The sequence below is a fragment of the Camelus dromedarius genome, chromosome 12, assembly GCF_036321535.1.
Source record: "Camelus dromedarius isolate mCamDro1 chromosome 12, mCamDro1.pat, whole genome shotgun sequence".
NCBI lineage: Eukaryota > Metazoa > Chordata > Mammalia > Artiodactyla > Camelidae > Camelus > Camelus dromedarius.
Genome location: NC_087447.1, coordinates 58,253,169 through 58,281,099, shown reverse-complemented (window position 1 = coordinate 58,281,099; position 27,931 = coordinate 58,253,169). Strand labels below are relative to the sequence as shown.

At 34.1% G+C, this 27,931-nt stretch overlaps 1 protein-coding gene across 3 annotated transcripts; it reads right to left on the bottom strand.

The window, feature by feature from the left end:
* Positions 1–7: 7 nt before the first annotated feature.
* On the bottom strand, positions 8–27,924 carry EED (embryonic ectoderm development). 3 transcript variants are annotated; one of them, XM_031460495.2, is made up of 13 exons: positions 27,641–27,924; positions 22,420–22,572; positions 20,731–20,823; positions 17,632–17,697; positions 16,437–16,562; positions 15,711–15,792; positions 13,435–13,526; positions 11,761–11,894; positions 9,617–9,722; positions 8,432–8,506; positions 1,542–1,700; positions 735–808; positions 8–343 (listed from the first exon to the last, which is right to left on the bottom strand). In XM_031460495.2, the coding sequence occupies exons 1-13, from the start codon at positions 27,752–27,754 to the stop codon at positions 217–219; spliced, it is 1,401 nt and encodes a 466-aa protein (XP_031316355.1). In that variant the 5' UTR covers positions 27,755–27,924; the 3' UTR covers positions 8–216. The 3 variants fall into 3 exon arrangements, with proteins under 3 accessions (XP_031316355.1, XP_031316356.1, XP_031316357.1); XM_031460496.2 differs by lacking the exon at positions 8,432–8,506; XM_031460497.2 differs by lacking the exons at positions 8,432–8,506; positions 9,617–9,722; positions 11,761–11,894.
* Positions 27,925–27,931: the final 7 nt, after the last annotated feature.

Genomic DNA, 27,931 nt, shown 5'->3' with positions numbered 1-27,931 from the left:
ACACAGCTTTACAAAAATAAATTTTTATTAAAAGCAGTAGAGTCTGAGCAGGAGACAGTACAAAGAGTGTAAACAATGTAAACATCACTACATTCAGCTCAGCCTGATTGGATGCTGAAAGACAACTCTAAATGCTCTATGTGCCCTTACTAGCAAGATACATGAATTCTATGGTACACAGAAAACACACTCTAATTTTGATTAGGAAAAAGTGTTTTATCGAAGTCGGTCCCAGCGCCAAATACTGGCATCATCACAAACAGCTATAAGAATGCTGCTATCCCTGCTAAAACTGGTTTGTCGAATAGCAGCACCACATTTATGATGAGTCAGCGTTGTACATCTAGGGAGAAAATAGGACAACAGGTTAAACACCATACATAATGTTGTCAGCATCTAACTTGAAACAATGAATCAGAAAATGAATAGATGTTCAAAGTCATATAGAAAACACTTGAAACCAGAATATACTTCACTAAGAGCCCAATCTCAAATTTCATAAAATTTGGGTACATTTTAAATCCAGGTGGCACTGTTTAACTTTTTTGTCACCAAGGTACTCAAGAAAAACAATCACTATTATAATAAAAAGAAATCCTTTACAATATTCTGAGAATGTAAATGTTACAGATGATCTGAGGATGGCATTGCAAGGATCAATTACTTCCTCTATATTGGCATAACACTTTGGAGAAAGAGGCAGAAATTATGGAGAGGCATTTCTAAATACTTACTTGGCTTTATGAGGATCTTCTACTTCTAAATCCCAAACATAAAGTTTGCCAACCTGATTGCCCAATGCAAGCATCTGTATAAACAAATTTAAAAAGACGTCAAATTATTAAAATAAGCTATAGTGATTTCAAGCAATCCTAAGACATCTTCCTCATTTCAGAAAAACCTCAGCTCCAGCCTATGGCAATGGTCTTGATTTCTTTGCATCTTGTATTTCTGATTTGTAAATGGGAATAAGAGCAACTTATACATCACAAAGGTGTTCCTGAGTAAATTAAGAAGGCTTTTACAGATTTATGAAGAACTTTATAATTTACATTGTTAGCACATACTCTATTCTGCCCTAAAGAGTTGTAGTAAAAGCCACAGAAAACTTCCAAAGCTTTCTTATGGAAATAAATACCCAAGTAATTTGTTACCACAAAATCCTAACACTAAATTTCTTTAAAATTTTAGATAACTAGTATTTTGTCTCTATCTTCCATGCTGGTTTTTCTAGGAAAAAGCTTTATTAAAAGGTTAACACTCTAATCACCAGAACATTAAATCTTAGTAATAGATGTTATGGAAGGTAAACACCTAACTGCCACTATTGACACCTGTCAATTTCATTTATAATAAGCACTGCAAATGGTGTGCAGAGCCACAAGGGCAGAATAAATAACATCAAAGGCCAAAGCAATGAATACAAAAAAAATCAAGTTAGCTTAATCTTAGAGGAAACAGAACACAGATGCACTACAAGAAAACTAAAATTGCCATGGTTTTAGGTCAAATAATTTTAAAATGTAAAAATATGTTACTACCTTTTGCCAGAAATCCATAGAAAACCTCATGTACCAAATGTCACACTGGCTGTAATCAAATCGCCCAAGAATAGTCACATTAGACTCACTGGGTTTAATTTTATCTATATCATCTTCCATTTTGCCAGGTTTCCAGCACACAATGGCATTTTCACAAGACTTCAAAAAAGAGAGACAGAAATGAGAAAAAAAGTAATGTTAAACTTGTAGAACTGAATTTTAAATATTAAAAACGTTTTTTCTCTACTATCATTTATTTTAGAACTCACAGTTCTTAGAACTTGGTTATCCATCTACTGAGTACAGTGATATACATTCATTTATATTTATAGAGTCAGTGTCCACATTTATGGACAAGAAGTCTGATTATCAACAGATTTTGACAATACAAAAACATTACACTGTCTAGAACATTCATTTTTGAACTCACAATTTCTCTTCCAAACCAAACCAAATTCAGCCCCAGATACTTTAGCATCCAGAGACTTTAAGTGTTTTATAGCAAAGGTAAAAATGCAAACACTGTATTAGAATACATGGCTCTTCAATATGGCCCCTGCTTACTTCACTAGTTTCATCTCTCCCCATCCTACTTCTAACCCCACGTGGTTCCCTTTATCTGGTTAGCTATTAATCCTTCATCCCCAGTGTCTGAGCTACACAGTAAGTAGTCAACTGATGTCACAGAAAAGCTGATGAGTTCATAGAAAGGGCCTCAGAAATCAGATTATATAGAAGGCAATAAAAGCAGTGGTTTAATACCAAGACATTGATAAGGGGATGGGAATGAAATAAGGCTGTTATACCTTCCCTATCCTGTTAAACTGAATCTTTACACACAATATACCTAAGCAGCAAGTGGTAAAGAACACAATGGGAGAAAAAAATGCAAAACAGAGGGCACTATTATATTACTGTGTAGGTCAGTGGTTTACCCCTTAAGGGATATTTGGCAATATCTCTGGCTTCTAGAGACCAGAGATGCTGAACACCTTACAAAGCACAGAACAGCTCCTCTCACAAAAAAGAATTGTCTGACCAACCTCAACAGGGCCAGGATTGAGAAATCCTGGTGTAGGTGAAGAACGCTTCCTTGAATTTTACAGGACACATCTCACACAACCACATGTGGTAGCCCTGTGGGGTTCACTATCATTTAAACAGTTTAACAGCAGGGCCATAGGGAGATCAGGGAGTGGATGACATGCTTTTTTTTCTTCTCTGCCTTTTTTAGATTATGTAAAATCCTCCAGCTATATATCTATTATACAGCTTTACTGTAAAGTACCTTAGACATCGCCTAGTCTGGTGACTCTTAAGTGTACAGTTGAATCAACAACCTGTAGAGATTTCTTTAAAAACTCACCTTCGCCCCAACCCTACTGAATCAGAATTTCTGAGAGAAGAGGTCAAAGCAGCAGAATTATAAAACACTTCTTCAAATGCTTCTTACTGACTGCACTGGTAAAGGATCATTAATGAGCAGAGTTCCCTCATGGAGAACTAAAGCATAGGGAGGTAAAAAGAATTTACCCACACTAATGGACGGCTGCACTCAAAAATCATCTGGAGAGTTTTTAAAAATTACGAATTCCAGGTCCTTGTGCTAGATTCAGTCTCTGGGAGTGAGGCCTAGGAATCTCTTTTTACAGTGTCCTCCCAATAATTCTGATGCAGAGCCAGATTTGAGACCACCAATATTCAGTTCAGCCTCCCACTTAAAATGTAGAAATCCTTTCCTATCATCTGATTAAGTTCCAAAAGCAGAAACTTTAGAGCTAGCCTTTCTACTTCTGCTTCCAAAACAAGTAGAGTAGATTCACTTTCCCAAATTTGTCTCACTAAGTACAGCTTAAAAGTATGAAAGGTAGAGAGGAGGCAGACTGGTTAGGGACCCTGGGACATGAAGGACGCTGAGTTCTTGGTTTTCTTCTGCCTCATTTATGTATCCCAGACTGGATGCTAGAGAAAGCAGCAACTCAACAATGCTAACAAGTGAAGATCCCCGCCCCACCCCCACTAAAGGCCCCAACAAAAGCCTCTCTGCAAAGGACCAGGAACAAGAGAGAAAATTGTCAGGTAAACACTTAATACCAAGAAAAAACTGTGGACCTGCCACATACAACCAACAAAGTCTCAGTGGGGATCCCTTCTCAGGTGATAATGAAGCACTTCAAATACATAATACCCCTGACTCCTCCCCATCCCTCATGGGAATGAGGTGACTCTCCTTCTTTCTAGCTGGGGTGGTATTAGAGCAGGTAGCAGAGAGTCAGGATGTTACCAATCACTCACCACTCTCAGTGTCAGTGGACACTACCTGGGGAGCAGTAATGAGGCCTCCAGCCCCTCCCAGCTAGGGTGGTGTCACCTGAGGCCCAGTGAAAAGCCTAAACTCCCACCCTAGATGTAATGACGACACCACCAAGTCAACCAAGTGGGGAAACTGGACGTCCCTTGCCACCTGCCAATCATAAGGCAGCACTCCCCTCCTGCTATAAATTTATCAGAGGAAGCCTGCTGTAGAAGGTAAGATCCAGAGTTTCGTAAAAGTACCCAAAATATCCATTACAATCTAAATTTACTTGTCATACCAAGAAATGTAAGAACTTCAACTTTAGTGGAAAAGTTATCAACACTGAGAGAACATGTTAGAATTATCTGACAAGATTTTAAAGCAGCCATCATGAAAATGCTTTAATGAGAAATTACAAACACATTTAAAACAAAACAAAAAGAAGTCTTAGCAAAGAAATAAAAGATAAGAATCAAATGGAAATTTAGAACTGAAAAAAAAAAAAACTATAACCAAAATAAAAAAACAACTGAAGGGCTCAACAGGAGAAGAGAGATGAAAGAATCAGTATATTTAAAGTTATAAGAGTAGAAATTACCCACTTTGAACAAAAGAAAATAGAACTTATTAAATGACAGAGTCTTAGGGACCAAACAAAAGATCTAATATTCTTATCATTGGAGTTCCTGGGGGTGGGGGGAAGCAGGGCTAAAAAATACTTTGAATAATGGCTGAAAAGTTTCCCAATTTGGGACAAATGTCCCCATAAGACATAAACCTACTACAGATTAAAGAAGGTGAGTAAACCCCAAAGAGATAAACTCAAAAGAAATCCATATTAAGACACATTACAGTCAAACTTCTGAAAACTAAGGACAAAGGGGAAAAAATCCTGACTACAGTCAAGACAGAACACCTACCCTACCTATAGAGGAAAAACAATTCCTATGATGGTAGATGTCTCAACAGAAACAACAGAGAGCTGAAAGAGGGGAAACAACATTTTTCAAATGTTTAACGAAAAGACTATCAACACAAAATCCTATATTCAGTGAATATACGCTCCAGGAATGAAGGGGAAATGCGGATATCCCCAGACTAAGAAAAACTAAAAGAATTTTGTCACCAGCAGACCTACACTGAAAGAATGGCTACAGGAAGTTATATGAACAGAAAGGAAATGACTTAAGAAGGAATCTTGGAATATTGAAAAGGAAGAATGAGCAATGGAAAAAGCAAAATGAGTAAATACAATATTCCCCCTTTCTTCTTGAGTTTTTAAATTATGTCTGCTGGCTGAAGCAAAAATTGTAATACTATTTGATGAAGTTCTCAAAACTATAAAGTGAATGTTTAAGATATTTAAAGATATGTACAGATAGTTATATTATAAATAAAGGACAAAGTGGGAAGTAAGCTTCCTACACTTCACTTGAAGTGGTAGAATGTTGGTATACAGTAGACTGATCACATATATATCATATACATAGTACCATCTAGAGCAAACACCAAAACAGTTATACAAAGAAATATACTCAAAAGTACTACAGATAAATCAAATAGGAATTCTAAAATAGGATCACACATCCAATAGGAAGTTAGGGGAAAAAATGCAGAGAAATGAAAAAATGAAAAAAAAAGAAAAAGGTTAAATGATAGATTTAATGTAATAATTGTTAAGTTAAGCCTCAAATACAAAGCATACACTAGCCAAAAGACATTTTGGCAGAGTGAAATTAAAAAATATGCCCCAACTATATGCTCTCTCACTTCCATCATAACAATATAGGTAGATTAAAGGTAAAAGGTTTAAAAAAGATTTACCATGCACACATTAATCAAAAGAAAGCAGGAATGGCTATACTAATATCAGATAAAGGAGATATCAAAAGTAAAAAAATTACCGGAGATAGAGGTGGACTTTATATAATGATAAGAGATGAAGCCACCAAGATACAGCAATACCAAATATGTATACACCAAACAACACAGCTGCAAAACAACACAGACTGAAAAGGAGAAAGGGAAATTCATAATTATAGCTGGAGACTTCAACACTTATCCCTCAGTAATTGATAAAACAAGTAGACAGAAAATCAACAGACATAGAAGAATTCAACCATACCATCAACCAACAGGATCTAACTGACACCGACAGACACTCTACCCAACAGCAGAATATGTATTTTTTTCAAGCTCCCACAGAACATCCCTAAAACAGGGTCATAAAACAAACCTCAAAAAGTTTAAAAGAATCAAAATCCTAAAGAGCATTTTCTGCCCACAACAGAATCAAACTAGAGTCGAAACAAGAAAATTTCCCAAAACCTAGAAACTGAACAACATCCTTCATATCAAAATTTGTGTGAGCTGCAGCTAAAGCACTGCTGACACGGAAATTTAAAGCACCAAAAGCTTACATTAGAAAAGTCTCAACTCAATAATCTAAATTCCCACCTTAAGAAACTAGTAAACAGAAGAGCAAAATACACTCACAGGGAACAAAAGGAAAGAAGGTAGGAGATAACAGCAGCAGCAGCAACAATGACAGCAGCAAATCCTAGGACAAGCTCCTAACAAGACTGACAAAAGAAAAGAAGACTCGAATTACCAATTTCAGGAATGAAACAGGAGCTATCACTAGAGACCTTGCAGATATCGAAAGGATAAGGGAATACTACAAAACAACTCTATACACATAAATTTTATGAGATGAAATAAACCAATTCCTCAAGCAGCACAAACTACAACTCAACCAATATGAAGCAGTTCATTTCAATAACCTTTTCACTTTTAAGGAAATAGAATTCTTAATTTTTAAACTCCCCCTCAAAAAGCTCTAGGCTCAGATGCCAGTATTACTGATACCAAAATCAAATGAAGACAATACAAATAAGAAAACTTCAGACCAATATTATATCTCATTAATACACATAAAATTCTTTAACAAAATATTAGCAAACAGAATTCAGCAACATATAAAAAGAATTATGCAGCATGACCAAGTAAACTTACTCCATTCCAGCAACACAATATTTAAAACCAATGAGTACAATCCACTACATTAACAGGCTAAAAAAAAGAAAAATCAATGATCTTATCAAGTGCAGAAAAGCACTTGACAAAATTCAACACCCATTCATGATAAAACTCTGAAAAGAATCAGGAAAACAGATGGTCCTCAACTTGATAGAGAATATCTACAAAAACAAACAGCTGATATACCTAATTAGAAAGACTGAATTCCTTCCCTCTGTAACATCAGAAACAAGTCTAGGATGTCTGCTTTTAACACTGCTATTCAACATAGGACCAGAAGTTTGCCAGTGTAATCAAACAAGAAAAGGAAATAAAAACCATCCAAATCAGAAAGGAAAATATAAAACTGTCCCTATTTTCAGATGAAATAATGGTCTATGTAGAAAATCCCAAGTAATTAACAACAACAAAAAAAACTTTCTGAACGATCAGCAGTTCAAATAGATAAAAGGATTCAAGATTAATATGCAAAAATCAATTTCCATATACTAGCAATAGATACATAAAATGGAATAAAAAATATCATTTGTTATAATCACTCAAAAAAGAGAAGTAACTAGATATAAATCTAACAAAGCAGATACAGGACTAAACTACAAAATGCTGATAATAAAAATCAAAAAAGTCTAAACGAAGAGACATACCACATTCAAGGGCTTGAAGATTGAGCAGAGTAAAGATATTAATTCTCCACCAAACTGATACATAGGTTTAACACAATTCCAATCAAAATCCCTCTTCCCCCCCTCAAAAAAATCCCAGCAAGATTTTTTGAAAAAGAATAGAGTAGAAGAAATCACTTTACCAAATCCAAAACTTATTAAAGCACTAGAGTAACCAAGACTGTGTACATAGTACTGGTAGAGGGAACAGAATAGAAAAACCAGAAACAGCCTCACACAAGTAAGGCCAAACAATTTTGAAAAAAGTGCAAAGGCAATTCAAAGAAGGAAAGATAGGCTTTCAACAAATGGTACTAAAACAACTGGACAACTATAGGCAAAAAATGAACTTTCTACCTAAACCTCATAAAAATCAACTTAAAATGGACCATAATAAATTTAACATAAAACATTATAAAACTTTCTGAAGGAAATACAGCAGAAAATCTTTAAAATGTGTAGGGCTCAGTGAAGAGCATTTAAACACAATATCAAAAGCATGATCCATAAAATTTTTTAATCAATCAATCAATTGAATTTTATCAAAATTCAAAATATCTTCTCTGCAAAAGACCCTGTTAAAAGGATGAAAAGACAAGCTACAGATTGGAAGAAAGTATCTGCAAACTACTTATCTGCCAGGATTCATATTTAGAATATATGAAGAACTCTCAAAACTCAACAGTAAAAAACAAAACAAAACAAAAACCAATCCAATTAGAAAATGAGCAGAAGATATGAAGAGACATCATTGAAAGGATATATGGATGGTAAATAAGCACATGAAAAAGATGTTCAACATCACTAGCCATCAGGGAAATGCAAATTAAGACCACGATGAAGTATCACTACACACCTATCAGAACAGCTAAAATAAAAAATAGTGACAATACCAAATGCCGGCGAAGATTCGAAGACACTGGATCTTTCATACATTGCTGGTGGGAATGTAAAATGGCACGGCCACTCTGGAAAATAGTTTGGCAGTTTCTTAAAAACTAAACAAACTTAACCATGACCCAGCAAATGCCCTTCTAGGCATTTACCCCAGAGAAATGAAAACTTAAGTCCACACAAAAACCTGTACACGATTGTTAATTAGCAGCTTTATTTCTAGTAGCCCAAAACTGGAAAGGACCAAAATGTCCTACAATAGATGAATAAAGTTTAAATAAACGGTGGTACATCCATACCATGGAATACTACTCAGCAATAAAAAGGGAGACCTACTGATACATCAACCTGGATGGCATTATAATGAGTAGGAAAAAAAAATCTTAAAACATCCCATACTATAACAGTCTTGAAATGACAAAATCACATGTGATAAAATGACATAGAACTACACACACACATTGTACAATGTCAATTTCCTGGATTTGGTATTATATTATAGTTATGTAAGCTGTAAACCACTGGGGGCACCTGGTTGAAGGACAATATAGGACCTCTCTGAACTATCTTTGAAACTTCCTGTGAATCTAATTTCAAGATCTAAAGTTAAAAATATAAAGGTAGAACTATACCATCATGGCCAAGAAAAAAGTAAATCAGGCTCTGTCCAAGAAAATGTGAAATGCCCTGAAATCCACATCAAGAAAAGAAACTGGATAGCAATTTCTCCAAATTTGACAGTCCTAAATGTTCAGATGACATCACCACCAACTTCTCTAAATTATCAGTAAAAAATATATATAAATACATACATCAACATACTAGAGCAGGGGTTGGCAAACTATAGCCCATGAGCCAACTCCATCTGTTTTTGTACATATAAGTTTACTGAAATGGACACAAACAAAAAAACCCACCACACTACTGGCTCTAGACACTATTTTTTACAGTAACACTGGATATCATTTTGCAAGTTAACATTTTTCATCCTACTGGGGCACAAATTATAACTCATCAGGATGTTTTATGCCTGAAACAAGTTTCCAAATCTTTCAAAGTATCATGACACTTAAAAAAAAGCTATTTCCCATCTGCTATCCAATTTACCAAACTGCGTAAAAAACTGCACCCTGCAAAGTTCCAACTCAAACAATGGAAATACAGCTTAACTGCAGTTACCGTACCTTGGAAAGTATCAAATCACCTAACCATCGCACACAATCGACATAATTTCTATGTATGTCTCTGGTAGAAAAGTCAGGAAAGTGAATTTTCTGAGAAATAAATGGCCTGAAATGGAAATATCAAAAGTTAAGAGAAAAACGTATAGAAGTACACTAATTTTCCTTTTTGGATTTATAAAACTTTGAAAATAAAATATATGACTATTAATTCTTCTGTGTTCCTACAAAACTAATTACCTTATCTATTTATTGAAAGCTAGTGTCATTCCACTTTTGTTTCCACATTTTATTCCATTATTAGCTCTCAATTCAATTTTGCTTTTATCCTATGAAATTTCATCTATTAAAATTGCAGCTTCCTAATATATATATAAAATTAATCACTTCAATTCTGGCAATCCTAACCAATAACCAGACATCTGATTACACAGCTGAAAATTTCTCATAGAAAATACTAAGCTACTTAATCCTTTAAAATTAAGCATTAATGGTCTGTGAAAGTAAACAGCTAGATTATTTCAAAAGATAAAGTCATCTTTTAGGATCAAAGACATATCATTTCAAAATCAGATAAACATAAGGTTAGGTGAGAATTCTGCCTAGAGCAGCAATTTCTGACATTTATTAGTTTGAACTTCTCCTGTATTTAGAAAAGTAAAATATGGTGCAATTTTTTTCTTAAAGATGTTTGTGAGAAAGCCATAAACTAGAGGAGTTGCTACCAATTCTGAAGTTAATTAAATATATAACTAGCATTCCTGGTCTAGCAAATGATTCAGTTTTTATACTGAAGTAACTGTAAAGCATTGTATGCCATGAATTAATGTATCTTGGGCAACTTACATGTCCTCTCTTTACTTTTCCCTCATATGTAAAAAAGGATATCATTTCAAATACTCTTTCCAATTCAAATTCTGGAATATTTTCTTTATTAAAACATTAAAATGTTATTAATGATCTAAGTTCTTAACTCTGCTATAATTTTATTAATTGCTTTTTAGCCAAAAACATATTATAATCTATGGTTAAACCTCTCTCAAGAAGACCAGCATAATTCACTGTTATTTTCTATAAGCTGCGAAATATATAATTTCTATTTATTCAGAGCTCTAGAAAATATAAAAACATAAACTTAATATTGTACTAACTCTGGTATTTTAAAATAGAATTTGGAAGTTGTGCTTTATTCTTTGAGGCCTGAGATCTGAGGAATGTTAGTGAATTAAAATATTTACCAGTGGTTACAAATTCAGCTAGCAATCTACTAATAATCTGACTTGATAACTAGAAAATTAACTCTGCTAAAATGGACAGTGCAAACAAAGTTAACATTACAGACATATGATAGTCATAGTGAAAGTATTAATAACAGCTTGGTAAGATTCTGAAAAAGAGAGTAAAAAAATTTAAGAATTGAGGTATTTCAAAAATATATTAAGGGGGAGGGTTTAGCTCAATGCCAAAGTGCATGCTTAGCATGCATGAGGTCCTGGGTTCAATCCCCAGTATGTTCATCAAAAATAAATAAACCTAATTACCTCCTCCAATAAAATAAAAATAAAAATAAAATAAAAGATATCCTTAAAAATATATTAAGAAAACCGCAAAGTTCCCTTGGACCAAAGCTCCCCCTTTTGAATTTTCTTCATTTAATGAAGTGAGTTATCATTTAAAGGAAAGCCTTGTGTTATTATGAAATAAAGCTAAGAACCCCATTCAAAAATTTACAATTTACTGTCTTAAATTAGAATTTACAGTGTTGACAAACAGTACTAATAACATGAGCATATGCATACATACCTAAGTAAAAATAAGTAAAATGTGCTACTAAATTAAGATAAAAATACAATTTAAAGGGATTTTGAAAAATGAGCCACAAACAGATAAAAATAAAGGGCTTCAATTTAAAATCAGTGAATTTTACGGCATATAAATTATACCTTAAAGTTATTAAATGGGGGGATTCTACACCTTGCTATATATACTGGAAATATAGTATTGTAAATCAACTGTGCTCGAATTAAAAAAAAATAGGAAGGGATTCTATATTCAATGTTAAAGACTTATATAGCGATTCTGGAAAAAGTAAAATGCTATTCCAACAGCATGAGACAGCAAATTGTTTTAAATACTACAACTGTTACCTGTTAGTTTTATTTGGGTTATAATCATAAGATTCCTTAATTGCATTTATCATTCTCTTTGAATTGATCCTCCAAAGTTTAAGAGAGTGATCCATACCACAGGACATTATTTTTTCACCCAAAAGATCATAATCCTGTATGTAAAACAGAAAATCTTAAATTAAATATATAAATTATTTCCCCAAAATTCAATTTTAAAATGAATAAAGGAAAAAAGTCTCAAAAAGGAAAAAACATATTTAAAGTTTTTCATTTGCTGTTTATTAATTTTGAAGTAGCAGCTAACGGATCATCTATTGTAAAAGCCTTATTTAATTTCACAGATAAGACACTGAGGCACAGAGATGGTATTTAATTTAGCACATGGTACATGTGTTAATGAATATCTCACACATCAATCATTCTAGTAATGAACTCCTATTATTACAGAGAAGCAATTCAGATGAACTCCTGCTCTCATTTTAAGAAATTACAGTAGACGGGGGAGGACATAGCTCAGTGGTACAGTGCATGCCTAGCATGCATGAGATCCTGGGTTCAATCCCCAGTACTTCCACTAAAGATAATATGTAAATAAACCTAATTACCTACCTTACCCAGCCCCAAAAAAAGAAATAAGAGTAGAGAGTTCTATTTAAGGAGAGCATTTTCCTCACTAATCTAGATATTGTCAATCCAACCTTTGAATTAATCATGAATTAATCACACTGTTTTACTAGAGTCTAAAAGCTTTAGGTTTGGTATTTATTGAATTCTCAAGGCTGGCTGCTGCTACTTTTCCTAATAACCCCACAGTCAACAGCAACAAGACATCCTTAGAGCCAGGAGCTCTCAGAGTTTTTAATAAAGAGTAGTCTTAACTTTTTCACATATAAAGCCAGGTAGAGAATGCTACTGCAACTTCTCAAAAATCCAAGATGCAAGTTCTAGAAAATCTTTCAAAGTAGAAAATGATTCTCACAAAAACATACAAACCCTAACTATAGGAATATTTAGTACCTCCAATTAAAATGTCACATGCTTCTTATGGTGCCCCTTTAAACAGTTCAAAAAACAAAAAAAGAATTGAAGACCTGTAAAACTACTAAATAAGAAAGCTATACATGGAACATAAGTAAACCTAAAAAATAATGTAAAAGTCTGAAACCTGACTAAAAACACTTAAGTCGTATCATCACTATAGATCAACAGATTGTAATATTTAAGTATAAAGATAACACCATGACATCAAAGGGAAGAGTTATCTAAAACTCAGTGTGAGCACAATAAAACACTTCCTAAAAATGAGTAACTTGTATTTCAACTTCAAAGAAAAGATGAGAAACTTCCTTAACTGCCAAGTAGGTTAATATTTTCCTTTAATAACAGAGGAACAGCAAAACAAAAGTTAACTTGGTTAGATTAAAAAAGTAAAAAAAACAAGTTTATAGTATTCTTTCATGAGAATCCAGGCATGGTATAAAAATGTGCAAGAGTACACATAAAACACAAAGAGCCCACCCGCTTTATTTCTTCATCTGTAAGATAAAAACCTTGTCTGTCACAAGTATATGAAATGACTGTCTGCCAGGCTAGATGAAACCAACCTAGGCTTTTTTAGAAAGAAAGGGTTCTATGGGGATTGTTCACAGCTTTGTACATCTGAAGGTCACTGCCCTGTAGCTTTCAACTTACAGCACTTAGAACTTCATCTCTGTGCCCTTCTACACCTCCAAATATTGCCACCAGAGTGTCCGTTTGGATATTCCATAATCGTAAAGCATGATCTAGTACAGACATAAAAAAATTAAGATGAACTTTTATCATTCATTTACTGTGGTCTTTCAAAATCTCTTTAAAGAAGGAAAAAAACTACCAAAGCTTGAACCTAACTTAACAGTAAAGACAAAGAAGGAATCCATATAATATAGCAACTGAAAATACTTATATCGTCTGTAGATTGAACTAGGTATGAGTTCAAACTTTCAAGATAAGAAATATTTATGTGGTCCTAAAAAATGTTTAATTTATTTTTACCTCCAATAATTTTCTTTAAATAATATCCTAATTTGATTATTACGTTATGCCATAGAACAAGATACTAGCTTTTCCCTCCAACACATCCTATTTAAAACTGAAAAGGATGGAGTAGATGTATAAAATTTCTATAGTAAATCAAAAAATAGGATTGACATAATATTAGAGTATTATGGACCTTTTAAAAATTCTATAACTGTAATTTGAGCAATCTCATTTCCCACTAAACATCAGCAACAAAGAATAGACAATATTCATAAGAAATACCATGCAGAGCTTGAAATACAACAGTGTCCATACTGTACATGAATATTAACATAGCACACAGGTAACACTAAGAGGCAATAACACATTGTGTTAGTAGTGGAAATTAACATTGCTATAAAAATGTAGTTTCCAATTTGTGTCCAAGTTTTTGTGTGGACATTTATTTTTACTTCTCTTGAAGATATACATACCTAGGAGTGGTATTCCTATGTTTAACTTTGTAAAAAACTGCCAGACTGTTTTTCAATGTGCTTATATTTTACATTCCAACCAGCAATGGATGAGGGGATTCCAATTTCTCCACATCCTATTCAACATATTTTTACTGTCTGTCTTTTTGACTACAGCCATCCTAGTAGGTGTGAAGTGTTATCTCACTATGTTTTTGATTTGCATTTCCTTAATGATTAATAATACTGAGTGCTTTTCCATGTGCTTATTGGATATCTATGCATATTCTCTGGAAAGATGTCTATTCAAAACCTTTGCCCATTTTTAATTTGGCTGTCTTTTTATCACTGAACTGTATGACCTTATTGATATAAGTTCCTTATTAGATACAATTTGCAAATTTTTTTTCCTATTCTATAGGATGTCTTTTCCTTTCTTGACAGTATTATTTGCAGAAAAATGCAATTTGAAAGGCTGTTTGGTTATTTTTTAAATGCTCTTACTGACATAATGGGGGAAGAGCAGGGTTAAAAAGTTGTGATATTAAGAACAAGTGAGGCATTATGGTCTATGTCACTTGTAAAGGAATACCTGAGGCTCAGCTACTGTTACTAAGAGAAAAGAAAAAGTTATCAGCTCTCTTCTTTGGTATCTATCTCCAAACAAGCCTTGGTAGTTAAAGAAAAGTCACACTGAAATATTTTTCATGTAAGTTTTAATTTGAAGACATCTTTTAATATGAGCAGATTGCAGGGGTAGGTTATAGGTGTGACAAGCTGTTAAGAATAAATTTGACTAGAATAACGTAGAAATGAAAAAGAGAAAGGGCATTCAAGACAGAATGTAGAAATAAGAACAACCCAAATCATTTCAGAGAGCTCAGAAATGATTAAGAGGCCTGTCTGAACCCATAATAAACTTACAATGCTGATATAGGCATACAGAGCAAGGCAATGCTTTCTCTTTACAAGGGAAACATTTCAAAGAGCTTACACTGGGTAACTTAGCATTTTAAGAAATTCTAAAGGGGAACCTTTTATAAAACAGAAGCTTTATATTTATATACTCATATATATATGCAGTATGGATTTTCAGATGCGTTATTTATTATTATGTGATGGGGAAGAGTGATCAGATGATTTGCAAAATTACCTTCAAACTATTAAAAATGTCATAATTTTGCCACCAATTAACGAAGTTTAATATAATAATTCAATTGAGGATAAAGTTCCAGAACTGTCATAAAGCAATATGGTAAATAAGAAGGGTAACACATACCTAATCCTCAGTACCAATTATTTTATTTACATCCTAGGTTACCAGTGTATTTCATGGTCGCATTCCCCAATTCTTGGTTTAGGAATGCTAATGCAGCTTAAGCTTTTTCTAAAACTTACTTCTTTTTAAGTTTGGCTTTTTTCCCTTAGAACAGATGTCCCTTTAAAAAAAACTCACTCCCAAACAAAAAGAACTAAAGAAACATTTGCTTCTCTTACCTTTACTTACTGACAGTAGAAGATTTGGATCTCTTGGGTGGAATTTCAGCTCATTGATAGCATTTCCATGGCCAACATAGTGCTATAATAAATTTAAAACATTTCAAATTTCATATCAAAACCAATTAAGTTGTTTTCATTAATCTTAAGAGAATGGAAAAAGTTTCATTTAAAGCAGTGGTTTTCAACCTTGGCTGCATATATTAAAATCACCAAACTTGAAGGAAAAATAATACATGCTCAAATCCCATCTGCAGATATTCTGAGCCACAGCAAGGATTTAAAAGATCCTTAGGTGATTCTAACGTGCCCCCAGGGTTAAAGCGATTTGTAAAATTTCTTTTAGTATCAAATTCCAAGGCTTCATCTTTCAGTTCTTTACAGGGTGCCCTTGACTCTATACCCCTATTTAGGGAGTCTTGAAAAATGAGTTCACTCTTTTGTTACTGTTCACTTAGAACCTCTCAAAATAATGTAAGGCAAAAGGACAGAAATGATTTTAAAAGAAAATAGTGCAAATGATAAAATTTTCCCACTTATTCCTTAATTTGCATTACCCAAATATGACAGAGGTCTCAAAAGACTTGTCTAAAGGAAGCAACAGGCAAAGTACAAATCAAATTAGAAACTGAACAGACATTGACTCCATTTTAAATTCAACATGACGAGTTTGCACAGCTGTGCATTAAAAAAAAAGCAGATCTACAATTTAACAAGAAAACCCACCTTTATGCACTGCATTGTTATGGGATTAATTATTCTAATTATGCCTCTAGATCCAGCTACAGCCAGCAGAGGATGGCTTGTATTGCTATCGTATGTCCATGCACAAGTGTAAAAGTTTTCATCAGCCTAAGAAATGCCAGTTAAGAAATATAATTTGTTTTTGAAAAGTAAATACATCAATAGTTACAATACTATACACGGAAACCTCCAAAGAACTGCTGAAGTTTTTGACAAAGAAGTTCTCATTTTTCTTTATACTACCAGATTTAAACAATGGAGATTTTACATCTAAAATCTATACCAAATGGTCAAACAAACTGAGTCCTTCCACTGAATTTTGATCACTATTTTGCTGTTTGCATAACTACTTAACTCTGTCTCTTGAAAGCAGCCAAAGACAGTATGTAAATGAATGGGCATGGTTGTGTCCCAGTAAAAATTTATTTACAAAAGTAGGTGGCCAGCTCCACAGGCTGTAATTTGCTGACCCTGGCTCTATTTCAGCACTTCTATGTACCTCAAGATAAAGATGAATAACTATTCAGTTTCCCACCTTTTCCTATGTGAGACGGTCACAATATGGCTACAGGTCACTTGTTTCCGTATCACCTGCTGAAGGACTGAATGTCCTTGCTTGTTATTTACTAGGGTTTTCAAATAGATCCAGAAATCTTATCACCAAGCTCTGACTGCTATACCTTTTGGCTTTTTTAAGCCTTCTTTTTCTTTATAAACCCATGTTTTCCAATATTTTATTTCCTAAACAAACTGCACGTTTACTTTTTTCCCTGTAGGCTTTGTTGACCAAATACTGGGTATGACTGCCAGTAACAGCTTTTGATCAACCCAAGTTCATCAATATAACTGGCCTGAAATGATAAAATCCTAAGCAAGGTCAAAGAAACAGGAAGTTTTAGCTACTCTCTGCTTTCATTTTCTATCACTGGATTTCCAATGCTCATCTCCAGCCACCTGCACCCTCCTCCCTCATATTCACCCTACAATGGATTTCTACAGATCAGGAAAACTAGATACCAGGAATCTCCTGGGTGACAGTGAAGGAACAGCACTGGTTAAAGTGAGGAAAGGACAATTGTAACTTCAGGGAACTAATTAATTTACAAAAGTTTCAGTGTCCTTATTGAAAGTCAGTTTCTCTATTAGCCAACGTTATTGAAAACCCAGGAAAGGATACATCAGCATCCACATAAGACTGCAACAACCGGATTTCTCCTTGTGAGTGACATTCATATAAGGTGACCTAATGAGAACAAAAATACAGTAAATTTTATCTCAAATACAGAAGCCCACTCTTCAGCTTTTGAACATTATTTTAGTCACAAATGTATCTCAAGACTTTTTCTTTAAAATAACTCCTTTAAACTTAAGGAAGCCATTATAAAGCCTAGTGCTTTACATAATTTCCAGAGTATATTAAATACTGTAGTAATAATAATGGTTTCTGTTTCCAATGTTTTTAACTTATATCTCACCCATGTAATTTAATTAACTCTTCAATGTAAATAAAGTTGAATACTTCACAGTAAAGTATAACTACTTCCTAAAATTCTCGTTTATACTCTTTTAAGTTCTTAAAGTCTTTGGGTAGTTTTAGAGTATTTACATATTAATTATGTATTAGAAAATCTAAAATTTGCCTGAATTTTCTCATGGATATTCCTTATCAAATATTAACTTTCTAATGTAAAGTGGCCCTTTTCCTTAGTCATAAATTCCAAAATTAATAATATATACACTTTATTCAATTATGTACAGTTGTCCCTCAATATCCGCAGAGAATTGCAGAGCCCCCACAGATACCAAAATCTGAGGATACATAAGTCCTTTAGATAAAAATGGCACAGTATTTGCATATCACCTACGCACATCCTCTCATATATTTTAAGCCATCTATAGACTATTATGATAGCTAATACAATGTAAATGCTGTATAAATAGTTGCCAGTGTGAAACAAATTCAAGTTTTGCTTTTTGAAACTTTCTGGAATTTTCTTTTCCAAGTATCTTTGATCCACAGTTGGCTGAATTGATGGATGTGGAACCCACGGATACAGAGGGCTGACACTGTAATACTAAATTTTTGTAAATTTTTTTCCATTTTTCTTACAGCTTGGTCATGTTACTCTTCTTAACATTAATAACAGATTACTGCTAAGAGCCTATGAGAACTCTATAAAGATCCTTTAAATCATCTATTATCACCTATTAAATTAGTAAGATAAAATCTCTACATTAATATTCTTTAAAAAAAAAAAAGCCTTATATAGATGCAAACTAGGTTATGTCCTAAGAGATTGTTTTATGTTTCTTTTTCAAAAAAAGAAGTCCAAACAACAGACCTTTTTATAATTCAGTAAACTTAATTCAATGTCACTTTAAATGAGAACAGGGATTCTTTTGTTAGGAAGCCTAGAACATTACAATAAGCATATTGGAGCACAAATTATAATTCTTTCTTTTTAAACTATTTTTACATTTATTTGTCTAATTGTTAGCCCAATCCATATTACTAAGTACTCTCACATTTCCAAAAACATTCTAATTCCAATTCCATGTCATCTTGTTCAGGATCACAAAACAAATGGGAGATTTCCTAATCTCTTTTACAAAATAGAAAACTCTTGTTCTTGAACCGGATAAGTACACAAACACTCTGATCACTGTCATTCAGAGCTAGACACTGAAGCTTATTATGTATTTTATTAAAAGGAAGGACATTATACTAATTCTAATTCTATTAATATCATGGCAAAGTTAGTGAAGTATAATCTTAGGTTTATAGTGATGTCTTAAAAATGGATTCAAATTAATGAATTATTTTTCCAATTTTCTGAAAAAAAAAAAAACTTTAATCTTTTCTTCAAACTACATCAATTTCCTTCTGAATTGTTTTCACGCTATTTATCACAACCTACATTTGGCTGAACACACAAAAAAGCTGTTATCCCAGGTATTCCACTTCAGTAGCAAGTTTCAAATTTTCAGAATTTCAATAACCTAATAAAAGCATTAGAGCCTTAAATGTAATTAAAACTTCCTTAAAGACTTCCAGGAAATTACTTAAAGCCAAATTTTACTTTTTAGAAACAACAGGAAGGATCTAGCCCAAAATAGGTGCATATGTTTATTATTCTCAAACTTTCAGAAGAAAAAATTTAAAAAGCTTGGAAATATGCTGACATTTGAAAGATACAGAGCTAACAACTCCTTTGTTATCGAGTTAAGTTTCGACTGGAAACAGAAAATATCAACACTAAGAAACAAAAATATAGGAAAACAGTGTGCATTAGAAATCATGTTCTTTTAAGAGGCTTAGCACAATTATTAAAGAAGTATAAAACTTTATTTTACTCAATTGAAATAACAACTTATGGAACACTTATCAGATTCACCTCCCTCCCTTCTCTTCGGCTAAAGGTAGAGAAAGTGACTTTGTTTACTGTCAACTATATCCAATTAGTCAATTTTCTCCATCTTTCTTTTTCCAAATACACCGATCTATTTCTCATAACTCTTAGCACAGTATTAATGGATTACCAGAATGTAAATTAATAAATGACTTAGAACATTTTTTTCTGAGGTGATTTCAATTTAATAGAAAACTCCTGAGACTGCCTGGAAAACACTAGGGACTCTTCCTTTTTCCTATTTATTCAGAAGTGAATGGAAGTGAAAAAAGCCTTTGTAATCCACTTTTTCAGCCCCAGGTTTAACTAAAAAGTTAAACAATTGTTTACATCAAAATGTCCCCAGCCTGGTTTTTTCCATGCACTTCTCTCAGTTCAAGATACTCTTGGCTTCCTTAAATAAAAACAATTAAAAACAAATTATTTATTGCAAATAATTAAAATATTTTCAATAACTATTATATAAATTCCCTGGATTTATGCTTTGCATTTGTAGAGAGAAACTAATTATGCTTGTTATTTTTCAAAAGTCACAGACTTCTTACCCAAATTTGACAAACTATTAAAATTACTTCCAAAAAGCAAAGTCAATTCTTTCAGCCACTCAAAACAAAATATTTATGAAGAAAAAATATAAACAAAAACCTGTTTCATGAACAACTGGGAGTATATATGAAATAAAGATGTATTTTCAGTCATAAATACCAGTTTTAATTTTTGACAATTTCTAGAATGCATCACTTTTACATAAAGGAACAATACTGTCAAACCAGCTATACAAAGTTTACTCCAAAATCAACACTTCAGTGTTATATGAACACCACAGTCTGATAAGCTAAATGCCAAGCAGACTCCTTAACACTCACTCTGTTGCTTCCTACTGTTGCAAACACTAATGGATCTCCTTCTTTACTGTGCCAGTTAAACTGAACTCCAAACAATGGTTGGTTATGATCTTCCTATAAAATAATGAAAAAATGAGAAAAATTAATGTATTTTAGGAACGAAAAATGGCAGTAAACTGACCATCCCCCTTATAACTTTTTCAAAAATGCAAGCTGCTATTTCATATATCATTCATAAACTGACTTTTGACACTTAAAAGGTATGTTAGTCCAGTTTTCACATTTTAAAATACTGGTGCATGATAAAGTTTTATAACATAAAAGACTTAAATCAGCCATTAGGTAGCAAGTACTCATCATCTGATAGTTGCCTTCTATTTTCTTAAACACAACTGTATTCTAATGAATCAAAATAAAGTGGATTAATTGTGGCAGACATATTTAATCTCTTAGGACATAAGGACATAATTTATTTTTCTGAAATAACAAACAACCTATTAGTTAATATAGCTTCTCCAGTACTCATTAAACTTTATTAGGTTTGATTCTTCCCTTGTAAAGTAAAGCATTATCAGACTCCATTCAAATCACTGCTTTATATTAGTCCTATAGAAACCATTTCAAATAACCTTGAATTTGGGTACTAAAAAAAAAACATCTTAAGAAGTTCTATGATAAACAATAATACTTGAACAGAAAGGACCAGGGGAGGCAGTGGATTGTAACTTCCCAGTTACCAGGATGCTATAAGGAGGTATATAAAAAAAAATATTCAGTTTTATTCAAAGTTATTTTTCAGCCTTAGGATTGAACCCAGCAGGTAAGCACTCTACCACTGAGATATATATACCCTTCCCCTGAAGTTTGCTACATAGACAGGAAAATAATTTCCATGTAGCCATAGCTCCTTATGTTTTCTGAAGACTTTACCTAAAAAGTATATTTAGCTATTTTAAGATGTTTATTTTTTCTCAGCATAGGAAAACTAATCCCAAATTTAAAAAACAGGAAATGAACAGATGTAAAAACAAACATTTTAAATAGCTATCAGTAATTCTTTTTATAAATAAAAAGACTACTGAGGAAGACAGTAATCTAAGTAGCTCCAACCTATTGTTTTCCCCAAATACTGAATATTGAAGAAATTTTTAAATTTATACCTTCCTCTTTTTAAAAAACTACAAATAAAAGTTAAACTTTTAAAGACTGCACAAAGTAAGACATCTGTTTCAATTTAAGTTAACTCAAAGTTAATGAGTCACATTCAGTTCTTTTTAGTAACAGGTACCAGGAAGTGGCTTATGCTTTTAAAAAGTTTTACCAAAATGTAAAGAGTAACATTTCCAAAAATCTTTTATTTGAATAAAAACAATAAAGAAAAACCAGACTGTAATACTAGGCATTACCTATTTTAATTTAAAACAACAACAACAAAGAAGCTAAACAAATGTAGAATGGATTATAATAGTATACTGCCCTACAAGTTTACTACAAAATCAACACTTCAGTGTTATATGAACACCACAGTCTGATAAGCTAAATGCCAAGCAGACTCCTGTAGTCTGCCCTACAAAAATACTCACAGTCAACGTATTATAATTTTAAAATATTTATAACTTGACAGAGTATCTTGAGCATAAAATATTTACCACTGAGAAATAATTCTGGAGCCCAGCATTCATTCCACAGACTGTGTCTTTCTGCACATACCTTGAGACTATTTACACATTTGAAAGAATATTTGCATTTCTTTGACTTCCATTTTCCCTTCCCCCAACTCTTCCTTCCAGGTGCATTTGGCGTATTTGTAGGTGTATCAGGGCGTTCAGTGTTTGTACCACTTTCTATACTGACAGCATCATCCTGTAAGCAGCAAATCAGAAAAAAATTATATGAAACAGCCATACTGTACTTAGCAGCAAATGACTTCATACTGCATACCTGCTGACTGACCTGAAAGTAATTAATGAATCCTGCAAGAGGAAAAAATTTATTCCTATCTCCAAATAAGAATGAAAAACAAACCAGCTACACATTAGGATTTGTGGATATTTGATATTTCAGCAAAAATATAAACAAAAAAACCTAATCATAATGATGATAATGGTCAGAATAATTCTGCACTTAAATAACAAGGCACTGGTCTGTGCTAGCCATTTTACAACACTGCCTCATTCATCTTTATTTTTTAAGTAAACTCTTTTATTTTTCTTACTCTTTTTTTTTTTTTTTTTTTTTTAATGGCAGTACCAGGGTTAGAACCCAGGTCCTCTGAGCTATTACCACCCCATCTCACTTGACCTTTGCTGCTCCTCATAGAAAGTTAGATAAGAAAGTGTTGCTTAGAGAGCCTAAGAGGTATCTTGCTGGTTAGGGTTATTGGAACTCAAAACCAAAGCTGTGACTCCTAAATCTGACTGACCTACAAGTCTTCATAATTTACTTCACTGCTGTTCAGCCTGGGGCTTGGGAGTGGATAGCCTTTGAGGCTAGAGTGTTAGTGCTTCCCACTTCAGATGTTTCTGAAAATCCTGTTATCATTCAAATTCTGCTTATTTATAATACTTAACCCATTTAGGATTTTTTTTAAGTCCTACATAGTCTGTGCTATTCACAAGTGAAATCTGACTCATAGCTCTAAAATACTAAGACGCATATATTAGAGTTCCAGAAACTTACTATAAAGTAGAAATCTTCCAAATGTCGAAATGACTACAGGAAACCTTGAAAATTCACCTAATTTATACCCTATCTCCAGTCCACAAGATATATTAATGGCCCTCTACTTTCAGAAGAGAATTTCACTAACTCTTCTGATGACACACTTTAAACTGTTGTCTGGAAAACAGATTTATTTAAACCTATCACCTTAGGGCAGTAGTTATTAAATTCATTCCAGCAGAAGCTTTTTTTCATGGAGTGCCTATTAACATCTATGAGAACACAGTCTGGGTATCATTGTCTTAGGGACTTTTAAAATATTGCTGGTTTTATATTACAGAAGGTCAAAAATTAACTGGAGTATCAAAAAGTATAAAAAAATTTACCTTAAAATCAATATAGTATTATACATCATTCTAAGGGGTGGTTTTCAAAATTTGAAATGGCTCCTACCAAAATGACATGCTTTTTTAAAAAATACACAGATTATTCTAGAACATACTGATTACCCAGGGTGAAAAAGGGAATGAAGGAGACAGATGTCACACAGTAGTGCTTAATGTCTGAAATGTAATTTAATGTAAATATAATCAGCTTTTATAGATATAGAAAGTGTAAAATTTAAAGTTCAGTTTCTGGATTGAAATCACTATTTTTATCTCTGTTTCTCCCCATCCTTTAGTTGTATTTACACAGTTAAAACCTAGCGTAGAAAACAATTTTGTGTTTCAATGGGAAACCGCGTTGGCTACAGCACGCTCTTCCATGTTATCAGACTCTGTTGCCTTTGAACAATCTCACATCTCTTATGTTGTGGAGGATCCAAAGGCAGAGGTTCAGAATGTCTTCCCTTCCACTCTGAAAAGTTTTTGTCTCCATTTGCAATTTCATCTCTACATTCCTTTAATCCACATGAATTTGTACTGCTTGACTTACACTTGCCCAGTTCCCTCACATGAGTAAAGTGTATCTGAAAATTCCCTTTTCTGAAAAATATCTTTAACATTACAGAAATGAAACAATAAGACAATTTGACCTTTATTCACCAGCTTCTTTCCATTCTGGCTAAAAATTCATCTGCTAATCAAGAAGCCACATAAACCATTGTTAATAATTGAGACACATTACATATATGTATTTCTTACTTTTGACCACTTAATTTACCCCATCCTCAGACAGGCATCCTAATAGATGGAATCAAATGGAAATGCAATAGGTTGTTCATTTTATCTTTAAATTCAAACCTTTGCTGAATGTCTAATATGTATACAAGCAGATTTCCACCTTGGCCCCTCCTCAAAGTATAGAATGGAACTGTGCAACAGATATGGCACTACCATCTTCATTTGCTCAACAAGGTAACAGGCATAGTAATTTGACCCTTAATCTTGCCACAGGTTACTTAAGCAAAAGACAAGTCTCCAGATTCAGCCTTCTGATCTATCAGGCAACAATCAGTCCTATTCCAGAAGCTACCTACTCTGCAGTAATATGAAAAGGTTAATAAAATGGCAGGTACATATACAATAAATTTAAAATAGGCCAGATGTTAACTAGGCTTATTGTGGTTATCATTCAGCAATGTATACAAGTATCAAATCATTATGTTGTGCACCTGAAACTAATAATATAATTAGTCAACTATACCTCAATTAAAGCAAAATTTGAATATCCTTTCAATTCTTTTATTCACTTAACAGTAGCAACTGCTCAGGTAATACCTTAACTCCCAACTCAAAAACACAGTCTTTCCCCCACTTGCTTTTAGCCTTCTTACCATTATTTAGCTCTCTCCAAGAGTAAAACCACTGCCCTTGTTATCTTTTTCTGAACTCATTTCTTTACACAGAGCTCTCTACTCCCTTCCCTTATTGCTTCCCCTAATTTATGTCCTAGATCGGAGTCCTTGGATGGAATTCAGAGGGCCTGTGAACTTACGTGGCCAAAAAAAAAGAAAATTTTAAATTGCATCTTAATTTTCACCATCTTTAACTAAAATCTATACTTCCTTCTATTGTAATGCAGGTAGATACATGCCAATGTTACTGTAGCTGTAACTTTCTTACCAAAGGAAATCAAGTATTTTTGTACGTCACAGTTGTTGTAGGTCTTAAAAACTGTCTATGCCCAACTATTATATCCACTGTTAGATCTAGTTACTTAATGTGCTAATAAAGAAGTACTTTATATTAAAGTACTTTATTTATCGAAATAAATCTTAAATTTGTTTTAAAAGTTTTTAAAACATAGTTTGTAATTTTATTGTTGACTTTGTTTGTAACCTTATATATTATATTTTATACACTTGAAAATATTATTCTGAGAAGGTTTCACAGGTGTCCAAGGCACAAAAAAGGTTAAAAGTCACTATCCAAATGGAGGAACCAAAACATAGGCTTAATCCAATCATCTGGTTCTGAAGAGCTTTGATATGCATCAAAGAATATATTCCTCTTAAGGATCTGTAAAAAGAAAATAATTTTCAATTTAATCAGTCCCCTCAAATTTTCCTCAGTCTATATAGGTTAACATTTTCATTACATTTCTGCCCAATTATTCAGTATGTGAAAGAGCCAGAAACATAAGACTAGACTGATTACAAAATAAGTAATAGTAATTAAGTAACACTTGTATAGTACTTATTAAAGAGCAGGCACTCTTTTAAACACTTTATCTATTTTACCTCATTTAATCCTCACAAATATCCCATGAGGTAAATACCCTTATTATCTCCATTTTTAAGATAAGAATCTGAGGCAACTAGGTCAGGTACCTTCCTCAAGGTCAAGCAAACAGTAAGTAGCAGATGGGGATTTTAACCTAACAGTTGGATCTAGTTTGTGCTTCTAGTCACTAACCTAATATGCCTAGAGAAATTTAAGAAGTGGAAATAAAACAGGCTTCAGAGGTTGGAATGAAGAGGGTCAAAAATGTTAGACCCCAGTACATAGTAAGATTGGAAAGCACAAACAAGAAAAACAAGTTTAAAATAACATTCAACACCTAAGCCTTCCAGAAATGTCGGATCTAAATCCCACAAACTGACAATCCTCCAAATAAATTTCTTCTATCTGCAACAAGAATTCTTTCCCATCTGTTCAGTGAAAATTTTGGTCAGGATACCATGCAATATATACGCTTCAGTCAGTGATGCAGTCACGTAGAATTTAGGAACGGAGTGCGTAAGATATAACATTTATTCCTAAAACTAGCCAAACTGAGAAAAGGAAGAACTTAAACCACCCTCCTATAATACTTTAAAGATTTTAAAAAGATAATTAGATTTTATTACCTTGGAGGGTTCACGTTTTACAGCAATATCTCTAAACTGTCAAGATATTTTGCTGACCTTATTGGGTACAAACTTAAAACATGAAAATGCCAATTCGGTTGTTACCGGCGTATCACCTAAACACAGAGGGGTCAACTGTTGGGACGGACTAGAGTACTACCAAGATCCATTCAGAGTTTAAAAATATATATATATGATTCCAAAGCACCTTACACGTGCGAGGTCAAGAACCCACACCCAAAGACATCACAACTGCCTAAGATCTCCTAGGTCGTCCCCTTAGTGAAAACTTAAAACAGAGTAAAGTAACTATCCCTTCTCAGTCCTTCCTCAAGGGTCGTTTCCCCTCCAAGTCAGTGGACGACCCTCTCAATTCTCTTCCTTAAGAGAAGTCGACTGTCAGGCACACACCCCTTTTCCATGGACAAGACAGGAGCAGACATAAAAGCCCCAAGTCACCGAAATCCCTTAGGTCTGGAATCAGACATAAAAGCCCCAAGTCACCGAAATCCCTTAGGTCTGGAATCTACTCTTTTCATCCTGGAGTGACACGGTCCCTAAATTCCTTCTAAAAAGTCCGTAACACACGCTGGTCTCTTCTTCCAACTTTCTCAGATAAGCCTCTAACTTGCCTTTTAAACTACTGGAATCTCAGATCCGCACTCTCCCCAGATCTCCCAAAGGCCCGAACACTCCTCATCCACGCTTAAGAATCTCAGAGCAAACCACTCTGACCCTCTACCACCACGCTCTCTTAAACCACTCTCTTTCGCCAAGTTTCCGCTCGCTCCCGGCCCCAGATCAAAATCCTCTTAGAGACAAGTTCGATTTTCTCCTCCACGCCCGCGTTTTCCTGAATAGAGGGTGACACCTCTCCCTCCCCCCACAGCCGCCCGCCCGCCCCCGCGCCCACAGTTTAAAAAGAATTTAAAACTTTCACTCCAGAGTCCCGTCTGGAATGCTCAGGGCTGCACTCACATTCTCGTCTCCAGAGAGGTCCGGGTTGCTGTTTTCATCGCTGCTCAGCTTCTGCTTCTTGGCCGCAGGCATGTCTGTTCCCGCCGGCGCTGTCGACACTTCCCTCTCGGACATATTCCTCCGCCTCCCTCCAGGTTCCTGCCGCCTAGGGCGGGGCCTCCGCCACACCGCCGTCAAGCAAGCCCGGCCGGAGCTTGCCGCAAAGTTGCCACTGCCGCCGCCACCTCCACCGCTCCCCCCACTGTCGCAAACCGCGCCCAGCCGCCGAGGCGGGCGTGCGTGCGACCCCGC